The following is an 11,991-nucleotide window of genomic DNA, read 5'->3' on the forward strand; positions in this document are numbered from 1 at the left end:
ATATAGACATTTGCCATCAACTAAAATTGGGTCAGAATCCACGACCAATTCAAAATAAGTGGCAAGCTCTCATTCCAGAGCCAACACCGGAGGATTGGGAAGATATACTGGAACCCCATCTATTAGTATCCCCGGCAGTGAACAACAGACTGACGCAACTGTATATAATACACCAATCTTACCTTACACCCATAAAATGGACAGAACCCCGACATCAGATAACCATAGATGTCATCACCCTAAGGGCGTATTCACACGAGCGTATATTAGCCGCTGTTTACATGGACGACCGATATATACGCTACCATCTAATGCATCAGATCACACATGCATATTCCTGCGGTGTAAAAGCGCCCAACCGGTAAACATAGTACTGGAACTATCTTTGTGCCCGGAATATGTCGGCCGCTGCCATAGACTCTGATGGGAGCCAATGACAGCGGCCGGAGAAGGGAGGTGGGAGGAAGTGTAGCAACGTGACTGCTAAACTCCCTCCCCCTTCTCTCTCCTCCCCTCCGGCTGTTTGCAATAGGCGGGGGCGGGACGGCTTTGCTTGGAGGCCTCATGACTAGAGATGAGCGAGCATACTCATTAGGGCAATTTACTCGAGAGAGCATCGCCTTTTTCGAGTACCTGCTGGCTCGCCCCTGAAGATTCGGGGGGGGGGGGGGGGGGTTGCAGGGGGCGGTGAGCGGGGTGGAGAGTAAGAGAGATCTCTCTCTCCCTCCCGTTCCTCTACGCAACCCCCTGCTCACCCCCGCGCCCCCCCCTCCCCTCCGAATCTTCGGGGATGAGCCAGCAGGTACTCGAAAAAGGTGATGCTCTCTCGAGTAAATCGCCTTAACGAGTATGCTCGCTCATCTCTACCCATCACATACGAATCCTTATGAGGAAGGTATTTGCTCTAAAATAGATGGCAGGTGAGAATCTGCTACCATAGCACATCTATGGACTGCTATTGCTGGGGGATTCGCGAATCCCGCAGCGATTATTATCCGTCCGTGGTCACTGGACCTTATTGTTTGAAAAAAAAAAACGTTTTGTTGAGGTCTCAAAGATGATTGTAGATTGCAAAATGGACAACAAGAAATGTAAACTGAGTTATGAGACGAGTCCGGAGCCAGAAACAGATTCAGTTGTCAGTATATACCAATTATATGATGTGTTTAATAAAACAAAATAATTTTTTTTTTTTTAAAGTTGCCCGTGTGGAAGCCGCCTAAAACCGGTATGTGATCAGGTAACGTGAATAGCACATAGACGGTAAGGCTGGGTTCACACAGGGCGTATTCCTGTCGGAAATCTCGCGGGTTGGCCGCAGCAAAAACCGCAAGATTTCCGCCGGGAGAACCGCCGCGGAAAAAGCCGCAGCGGCTTTGAAGCAGCCCCGCCGCTCGCTTTTCCGTTGCGGCCGGCGCTCCCATAGAGGAGAGCGCGGCCGTGACGAAAATAAACAAAAAAGGAAAGGTAAATAGACATGCTGTATCTTCTGAAACCGCGGCTGCCGCAGTCGCAGCTTCAGCCGGATTAACCGCAGCGGATTAGCCGACCCGTGTGGACGAGATTTCTGAGAAATCTCGTCCGCATGGCTGGCTAATCCCGAGATTAGCGTCCGTGGTTGGATTTGCCGCGGCGAAATTCCGCGCGGAAAAACCGCGGCAAATCCGCCCTGTGTGAACCCAGCCTAAGTGCACTTTTCCACGAGCCAATTTCTCATTTGAACGAGCGAATGACGTCATCGTTGCAGGCAGGTACATCGCTGGCTCATTCAAATGAGAATCATTCAGCCTTTCAAATTCACTCTATAACTGAATGAGAATGAATGAATGAGCGCTGTATAAACCGAATGATAAGTGCATGAGCCAATAATGGTTTTCATGCCTGAAGAAAATGAACGACATGCGAAAAGCGAATGATTATTGTTCGGTCATTGGCTCGCGTTTAGACGGAATGATTGCCATTCATTTCACCCTTTGAATAGTAATTATCATTCCAGTTACCTGGACACTGTTGAGCAGGTAAACAGCAGGCGGCTGGCAGAATGTGGACACAGAGGCACGCTGTGCAAACTAAGGAAAGGTCGGGTCATCGTTGCACAACATGTTTAGAGACGGTACTCCTCCGTGACCTCTCCTGGCTGCGCAGCCGTATTGCAACATCACAGAGGACAGGGTGTAAGGGAAGGATTCAGCAACAGTCTAGTCTACTATAGCGTAATAATATACAAGGGGCATTGCAGCGTATACCATATGGTCCCTATATAGCCCTCCCCGCCCAGCGGTATATAAGCTACAGAGACATCTGGTCACTTGTGTATGTCAACGAAGCAGAAAATACAGGCTGGACATCGATAGAACGTCTATGGAAAAAAAAGTTGCTAATGATCTTATTATCCAAATCCGATTATCATCAATTATCCAAAAGGGTCACATGGCCATCCCCCCCCAATACAGAATCATTGAGGTTGCAGCAATCCTGTAAATTTATAGGAACTTGCAGTTTGCAGCCAACACTTAAGGCCCTTTTACACACAACGCATATTGTTAAAAAAAAATCATTCAAAAAGTGAAAATGAACGATAAATGTTCCATGTAAACGCGGGCATCGGGCACTTTTGGTTTGAACAATGATTTTAATGTGAACTTAAAATCCATCTTTCAGCCACTGAGAGATAACAGTACCTCTAAACAGACTGCATGATGTTATCTCCACGGCAGGCGCGGAACAATGCAGCTGTGAGCACAGATGGGTGTGTGATTAATCACACACTGGGCTCTGCAAACAGCTCCTGGAGGCCCTTCTACATGCAAATTAAAGATGATAAAGTGTATAATAGATTGCTTTCAGTCGTTTGAAAGATTATCTTTGCGTGCAAATAGGCCTTTAGACTAATGATGCATACTAATGCACAATGTGTATCAGGAAAGCTGGTGTAGCCATTTTTGTTTGTCCAGGCCCAGAGGATTGCTTTATAAGCCTGCAGGGGTCGTGTCACCTTCCCTACTTCCCTCCCTCAAGCATCATACATTTTTATAATGCTCAGATCGTGGGTCAGGAGATCCGCGGTCAGGCCGAGACATACTAGCATATTACGGTCAAAAACACAAGGCCAAAATAAACAAGTGCGTTCCCCGCTCACTCAGGCGAGCGTATGGGGCTGCATATTATGCGCTTATTTTTCATGCACTTAATGCACAGTCGTAAAAGCAAACCAATTTACAATGGGCCATTCAGAATTTTTTTTTTTTCACGTGCGTAATAACACAGCATGTCCTATATTGGTGCATAATACATCCATTATAGGCTATGGGGCTTTAAAACACGCATGTTATATGTGTATTAACTGCAAATTACGTATGCAATACGCAGCACTGTGTCTGTGTGAGCCCTTAAACAAATGAACAGCTACCCGCACATTTACTCATCCCTAATTATGGGATTAGCCAACAGCGCCAATGATGGAGTGCAGGGGTCGGGTGGCTGCGGTCCGCTGCTATCTTGATGTCCGCTGAGCGGCGTCCCATGCCCGCCTCTCCTCCACCCTCCGCTATACGGCATTTCTATCTATAGTGCGGTGCAGCCTCCTTCATCTTAGGCAGAAAATTGAAGACTGTGTTTCTATGTAAAAACAGAATTATGGGTATCCTAGGGGGCGAATACATCAAATTAATTAGATTGATTGCCCAGCCCTAACTGGGTGGTACAACTGGCATCCGATAGACAGCTGATATTTCTGCAGTACGACTCTGGTAAATGGTCAACTGACCATTATGTAATGGTTAAGTGGGGACTGGCAGCACTAGCATAGTAAAACCTCACATTATAGAGTAAGGCTAACTTCACACAGTGCGATATCACGCCCGCCAATATGCGATTTCCCCATGGCTGTGAGGAGATTTTATATCAAAACCGCCTCAGATCACTTTGGGGTAGTAGTGATCCGCCGCTGCGGCGTGTCTCCCATTGCTTTCGATGGGGAGACCTCGCATCACGTTACATGGCACTCACATGCACCTAGCCACGGTGCGATGCTGCCATCGGTCCCATTAAAGACAATGGGCGATACGAGGCTAGAGCATGCCCAAAGAGAGGGCACGTCGCGATTTTTTTCAGAAGAATGGGGTTCATATTCGAGCGTCTCGCAGCGCACAAATCTGGCCGCGTGAAACCGGATTAGTGGGGTCTGAGAGCCGAGACCTTCACTACTGAAATCACTATGGATGAAACCTCACAAATCACCGAAAAGTCACTGCAGCCCAGTAGCAAAGTCAGATTATGCAATACCAGTGGTGACAAGGGGCCCTTTTACACGCGACGACCTGTCGGACGTAGATGGCTGACAGCTCGTCCCAGCAGTAATTATTCCTGCGCTTTTACTCAGGGGCGAGCATCGCTCAGTAAATTGAGGCGAAGTGCGGTGGATCCCGGGAATCTGCTGGATCGCGGGAATCTGGTTGATTTATCGGCCCATATAAAAGGGTCCAAAGAGACTGGCAAGTGAAACACTCAGCGCCAAACTGGAATGAGAGAAGGCCACCGCTGGCACAGGACAGCGAGCGATCCAATTATCCACAACATTACAGAATATTCATTTCTATTGTTAGCAGAACTCACCAAAGAGGAAGCGGAAGACCCCAAGGCCAGCGGGATCGGTGGGTCGGTTCAGCAAAGTCACAAACCGCTGCCAGCTGCACAGATCCGACCAATCAAAACCAAACACCCGCCGCATGAATCCAACCTTCTCCGGGCTCGCTTTTGGTTTAGGTCGCCGTGCCGCAGCGGTGACATTTTGACTTTTACGCTGTCTCAGCTGGGAAGCCTCCGATCGCAAGGCGGCTGAAAGAGAAGAAAACACGGGCGGTTTACTGAAGATCACAGAGACTTTCAGAAACTATCACACTTTATATAACAGGTCTAGACGAGCCAATAGTTGTTTGAGTGAGCAAGTGGCATCACCGTTCGCTCGTACAGTCTGTTTATACAGCAGATAGGTCGTTAGCTCGCTCAAACAAGAATCCCGCAGTCGCTCACATTCGCTGTATAAGTGACTGAGAAAGACTGTACGATCCATATTTAGGCCCCCTGTCCACGGGCGTTGCGAAGTCCCGCGGCAGATCTTCGCCGCGGGAGTCGCTGCCCATGGATCTCCGGCGGTCAGCCTGATCTAATAGATAGGCTGACTGCGACGAATTGGGGCAATTTGCAGCATGCTGCGAATTGCCCGCCACAAGCGGTGAATCGTCGTGATTCTCCGCTCGTGGACACGTGGGCGGCACTTTCCATAGCAATGCTATGGAAAGCTTCGGCCAGCGTGATTCGCTGGCGGTTTACCTGCCGGCGAATACACGTCCGTGGACAGGGGGCCTTAAACCGAGCAATAAGTGAATGAGCCAACAATGGTTTTTACGCCTGAAGAAAATGAATGACGAATAAAAAGCTAAGGATTCTCATTCATCGTTCGGTGACTCGCGTCTAGACCGAACAATCATCCACTTTCAATTTTTTTAAACAATAATCATTTCGTCTAAAAGCGCCCTCAGTGACATCTGGACCTGCTGGGTGACAACCAATACAGCAGCCAGAGGGTGTTCATCATAGACTCTGGGCCAAAAGGCCAACGACCACAGAGATGGCCATGTTAGAGGTCAGTGTTACCATCTAAAAACTCTACGCACCCAATTTTACAGTTAGGTGTATTTCTGGGATAGCTGGGTGAGAACCCATATAACCACCATTACTGCTCACCCAGCTTTTCTGGAGTCCTGAAAGGTAAATGAATCTCGATATCAAGCAACAAAGTAGGGGTTCTGGCGATAAGGGAGACAAGTTTAGGGAAGCTGGGCGACAGCCTATATGGGAGTTAGGGTGCGTTCACATGTAGCCGCGTTCACATGTAGCCGATTTTTCCAGTTGTCGTATCAAAAAAAAAAAAAATACAAGAAAATTTTAAAAGATGTAACAATTGGTATTACTATGTGCGTAAAGATCCAATTTATTAAGTTAGCATATTATTAATTCTGCACGGTAAAAGTTGCATGTAAAGGAAAAAAAAAAAAAAAAAGAATTTACCCTGTCTTAAGTAAAAAAAAAAAACTGAATAAAAAGCGATACAAAAAAGGGAGTTGTGTTAACTTAAAAAAAATGGTACTTTCAATTCCCAGTCATTGTCACAAGGCTTGTATAAAGAGTCTAACATTGACTTACAGGAATGCTGCCTTCCATTAGGTGGTGCTGCAGAGGTGTTGTTCCATCTCCCTTATTTGCATATTACCCAGAGGAGCATGAATGGCCTTATAAGTCTGCTCACTCACCCTCTAGGTGTTCTCCCTAAGGAGAAAAGATAGCGTTCCTGATCTAAATCCCAGACTACGTGCTTACGATGAGTAGTGTTACTCTTCCTGTAGATCTAATCTAGGAGCCGCTCTATTCACTGCGACTATATGAATGGTAATGCTTACACGTGTAACTCCTACACATAGAGGAAGAATGCCCCCAGTGTCCCTGCGCCGTCAGCGCTACGTGCGGACGGAGGAAGCAGAATGTAACCACTGTTCTCAGGAAGCTTTCCCTATAGCGCACACAGCGTATTTTGGAAAAACGCCTGAATCTGCCCAATTATACAGAGATATAAACCCACCGCCTAGATTATAGTCTAGTTTACTGCTCACGATGCAACCAAAGCTGCCGGAGTGGAAATGGCAGCCGTATCGGTTCCCAGAATCAGACGTAAGGATATTAGACATTTTTTAATCCTTGAAGGGGACTTCAAGATGGGATTGTTCAATCATTAGGATAGTACACTGCATTACTTATGTACTGCATTCTACTAAGCCTATGACAGCAGCCTATTGGATTCTACTGGAGGTGGGGTATAATAGGCTGAGTGACATGGAGGCCTTTGTCAGGCTTCTAGTTGCCATGGGAACCTTGTGGTCGCCCTTTGGGATGCCATGGGGTGGTGGAAGGAGCCACCTCTGGGCTGTCATCTGCTTACATGCTGCAGTTGCTATTAATTGTGGCATGTAAGGGTTACACTGCCGGGATCTGAGGTTTCTCTGTTCCTGGTTGTTAGCGCAGGAGCCTGGCTGTCAGTAGTCGTCTAAGCCACCACCGTACAAAGATGTATGTGCAGGTTTAACCCTTTCCAATCCACTGTCTAACGTCTAAAGACATTTTGATAGAAGGCTGTACAGCTCTGATGTCAGAAGACGTCCGGCAGGGTATTCTTACTGTATATCATGGCCGCTCTGTTTTCAGGGGCATCTCCAGCATGTCACATACTGCAGTACTGGCTCTAGCCAGCAGATGGGGCCATTGTATAAAGGCAGAAAGAGAAAGCCCCCTAGGAAACCCTAAATCCAAAATTGGATTGCAAAGGGTTAAAGCCCATTAGTGAGGTCAGTAAAAAAGTGCATTACCGTCACTACGGCCGGCTTCACACCCGGGGGTATTTGTGCGTGCGAGAATAAAACTCAGTCATTTCAGCAGGTTCGTTCACATTTCCGTATTCTGTGCACGCATTCCGGTCACGCAAAAAAATAAATAAATAAATAAATTGCGCACACACTACTTTCCTACACATTTACTCTCCAAAGATCCCCATAAGAGTCAGTTGGGGTGTGTGCAAATGTACATGCAAGGAGATGCGCAAGAAATAGAACACAACTGAAACTAATTAGCCATTTCAATCGTTGCGTCTTTGTTTGCCGCACAAGTGACCATGCATTACGATGCAAAAAGTACAGTAAAATACACCAAAGCACGTGCAAAAAAAAAAGTTCATTGCGCAAAAGCGCTACGCAAAAATTCCAGAGGTAACCAGCCTTCCTTGCGGTGTTGGATCACTTCTGTTCTCACCTACAATATGCACAGATGTTACATGCTAATTGCAAGCTTGACTTTATCTCCATAGCCAGTAATGTATGGCAGTGCTCTACCCCAGCCCGGCCTCCCTACCTGCTCCTCTTCCTCGCTCCATCGCTGCCAGCTTGCAAACTCTTCTTCAAAAAAGTGCCACTAAGGCACAGCTGTGCTTCCCTCACCACGCATGCGCAAATTTCCCGAATCTTTCCGGCAGCGTTCCAAGCCTCGCTGGGGATTACAGCAAACTCGGACTCTGACTGGTTGGTTTCATGACAGGGGCGTGGCCAGACCTGAGTATAGGATGGTATCTATGTGGCTGTGTGACACGTGATTACCTGCTCACTGGTATCAGTGTATTAGGGAGCGGCGGCTGTAGTGTGATGGGTGCGGGCCATTGTGTGAGAAGCCCACAGCGACACCTGCTGGCCCGTTCTACTTTTAACAGTTGCTTACATGAAGAAGACCCCCATAATGATAGCCTAAGTGCGCCCCCATAAACAGCACTACCTGGAGAGGGTCACCAGGGAAAATGTCAGCAAGTGTCCTGTTAACCCCATAAACAGTGCTGGCCATACAATGTCCCCATACACATTGGGGCTTATTTACGAAGCATTTTCCGCTTCATTTGTAGTGTAATTTACGTTGTATTAACGGCGTACTATTTTTACTACTCAATTGCGCCAAAAGGAATGAAAAATTAAGATTTTTTTTTTTTTTACGAATATGGACATGGCCTTTGTGCGTCGGACATTCCTGACACACCTATAAGGCTGAATGCCTGAAACAGGCGTAAAAAGGAAGCGTGAATTAGGGCCCATTCGCACTAGCGTTTGCCAATTTGCGTGCGCATGAGTGTAGCGTATTTGTGGAATGAACTATGCTTTTTTGCAGGCACCGGCGTATTTCACTACTTTTTGCGCCCGCAAGGCATGATCATTGACTCACTGGACACAAAGACACACCAATTTATAGAGCTAATTAGTCGAAGTTCCAGCTGTGTTCTTCTTCCAGTGATATGACGCAGCGAATCACACATTCCCGTGTATTGCGTGCGCATTTGTGCACCCCTCATTGACTTCTATGTGGACTTTTGTTGCGCAAATGTGCGGAAAAGTAGAGCGTACTGCTGATTTTTTTGTGTAAGTGAAATGTGCGCGTAAAATACGGGAATCAATGGGTTCTATTGTTTGCGTATTGTGCGGGAATTTTAATGTGTGAAGGAGCCCTTAGACAAAGTAGAACGTGGTCTAGATAGCCTAGGTAATGGGTTGGTGCATTTTATGGCTCTTGCTATGTATTTTCCAAATTTTGCGCAATTCTATTGCACAATCTTTTAGCCGCAAATACTATTGATGACCTGCCCTCATGATAAGTCATCAAAAGTCAAGTGGCTGGGACCCACTGCCCTGGCCGATGAGCTGATTAAGCATCCACTGTCAGCGCTGCCACTCACAGGGGTCAGAGCAGAGAAATAGGACAAAGACTAGAGATGAGCGAGCATACTCGCTAAGGGCAATTGCTCGATCCAGCATTGCCCTTAGCGAGTACCTGCCCGCTCGAGAGACAAGGTTCGGGTGCCGGCGCGGGGGAGCGGTGAGTTGCGGCAGTCAGCAGGGGGGAGAGAGGAGGAGAGGGATCTCCCCTCCGTTCCTCCCCGCTCTCCCCCGCAGCTCCCTGCCCGCCGCCGGCACCTGGACCTTGTCTCTCCAGCAGGCAGGTACTCGCTAAGGGCAATGCTCGCTCGAGCAATTGCCCTTAGCGAGTATGCTCGCTCATCACTAACAAAGACCTAGAGCGAGAATGAGATCTCATTGCCACACAAAGAAAGAAAAACGGAATTCCTTGTGGCCGAGCATTTTTCTAGTCATGGACACAACATAGACAATATGAAAGTTACTATATTAAAAACCTCAGAGGGGGCTTCTTGCATCAGTTGAGAATATATGATATCTGGAGCAGAGATAACACGCTGGCCTGGTGACCTCCTATCACTAATTCAGACACCATAAAACTTTCACATCCCTTATCAGTGGACTAATTGAGTATTTACTCCTCTGCTCATTCTGTTCTGGTATTGTTTTAAGTGCATAGCTCCTTTTATTATTTTGCTTTTGTAAATGATTCAGTTGAGATCTAAGATGAGTACCTTTAACCTTGGGACAGGGTGTTGCTGCTTTGTACTACTCTTTAGTTCTGCATTGATTTTAGGCAGTACATTGTAGTTGGGAGTGGTGATCTAAGTGTAGTCGGTGGGCAAGAAATTGTGAACTATTAGGAGAGGCTGAGATTCCACACGTCCGATCCCAGACAGGGTATCTCTGTACTATTTAGACCTAGTACAGCTTGAGCACTGGAATCTGCCCACATTTTACACACTTATTGAGTGAGTGTGTTTTGAGTGCAGGGTTCTCTCAATCTTCCCATAGATCCTCTATCCTTATACTACTAGAACCCAGGAAGACTTACACATTTTTAGCCTTTTTTCTGGGCAAGTAGTTCTCTTGTCACAATACGAGCACTGGGATATTGTCCCACCCACGACATAATCCCTTTAAATACCTGAAGGCCCATCTACAACTAGTTGCTTCTGATCTAAAGTGACTTTATCTTAGGGTTTCAAACCTCCATTTTCTTTGGTTCTTTCCGATAGTAAAATTACAATAACCTAGTTCCCGATGAACTGTCTCAATAGACAGTGAAATGCGTTGAACCTCTGAATTAATTGATCTATAATACGATACAATTCATATATATACAAACCTCTGAATAGATCTAGAATCTCTATGAACCTTTGAAACTATGATAAACCTAGATATCAAATACTTACCTAGAAGCTACTACTTTCTTCTATATCTAGAACCTTTTAGCTCTGGAACCTTAAATCTATCTTCAGTTACTCAGGCGTAAAGTTGTTGTTGACAGTTATACTATACTGCAGTATGGACTCTTTTCATCGGTGCGTCAGTTTGTCTGGGGTACTACTTATCCACTTTGTCCTGAAATTCTGACTTGTGGTTAGTCCCTTTGTCTAGACTCCCCACGAACTGAGTGTGTTTGTTAGCCCAAGTTTTTGTTATTAGAATCTCAAATCAAAAAAATTGTGATGGGCAAATTAATCATACCATGTCTGTTCCTTTTCATATGTATGTGTGTATATATGTATATATATTCCTTTTCAAATCTATTCTATTAGCCTGAGTAAGAACTTTGCATAAGTTTGAAAGCTTACTAAAACAATATGCATTTTTGTTAGACATTAGGTCTCGTTCACATGGGCGACAAAGCCACACGATTTTGTCGCATTGCTACAAATCGCATGTATAAGAATCTATGGATTACTTCACATGTGCGGTTTTGTAGCATGCAACAACGCGACACAAAAACCTTGTGGGTCCGGCAATATGCCTGCAACTCGTGAGGTTTTGTAGCCCATGTTTCCCTATGGAGCCTTCCTCTCTGTTGCATCGCATGAAAACGTGATTTTCGTGCGGTGTGATACAACTTTGACAGTAGGAAATCCTACTGCCAAAGCTATAATCTAAGGCCTGGCTGCAAGAAAAATAATGTGGCTAGATTTTGTAGCCCGTGTGAACAAGGCCTAAAAGGTATCATATCTACAAGATTACTTGTTTTCTCTTACTGCGAACAATCACATTTTGCTCGACTGGCTAACACCGTACCCAACTTTTTTTTGTTGGGGCAATACAAACATTGTAAAAAAAAATCTCAGCATGACCTGCTCCGGTCTGGTAAGGGCAGTCAGCATTCAATTCAATGTGTGTGCAAAAAAAAATTTTTTTCATTGATCACTGCTAATTCTATGAAAAAAATTGGGTCTTTTTTTTTTTGCACATGAGAAAAAAAAACGGATAACACATGGACCTTTAAAATAAATCGGCACACAAAATGCATACAGTTGTCACAGGGGCACACACACACATCCATTAAAATTGGACACGCTTATGTAAATAAGGCCTTAGAAAAACACAAACATGAAAGTCAAGCAAGGTGAATCCCTGTGGAGCAGAAGAGCCATCTAGTGGTATGTAGTAGCATGACATATTTCCATTTTCCCCTTTGTCACCGTTAGGGCTTATTCAGATGACCATATATCGGCCGCATATTCAT

The 11,991-nt window shown here is 45.8% G+C and overlaps 1 protein-coding gene across 1 annotated transcript in view; it reads right to left on the bottom strand.

Annotated features, from left to right (window-relative positions):
- The window catches only part of GGCX (gamma-glutamyl carboxylase), a 50,038-nt gene extending 41,977 nt beyond the window's left edge, over nucleotides 1-8,061 (bottom strand). The window contains exons 1-2 of the mRNA XM_066593105.1: nucleotides 7,957-8,061; nucleotides 4,615-4,836 (exon numbers count right to left, since the gene is read on the bottom strand). Of these exons, the coding sequence (XP_066449202.1) occupies nucleotides 4,615-4,836; nucleotides 7,957-7,978 (244 nt within the window). The 5' untranslated portion in view covers nucleotides 7,979-8,061. The remainder of the gene's footprint in view (nucleotides 1-4,614; nucleotides 4,837-7,956) is intronic.
- Nucleotides 8,062-11,991: the final 3,930 nt, after the last annotated feature.

Source organism: Eleutherodactylus coqui, chromosome 2, assembly GCF_035609145.1.
Source record: "Eleutherodactylus coqui strain aEleCoq1 chromosome 2, aEleCoq1.hap1, whole genome shotgun sequence".
Taxonomy (NCBI): Eukaryota; Metazoa; Chordata; class Amphibia; order Anura; family Eleutherodactylidae; genus Eleutherodactylus; species Eleutherodactylus coqui.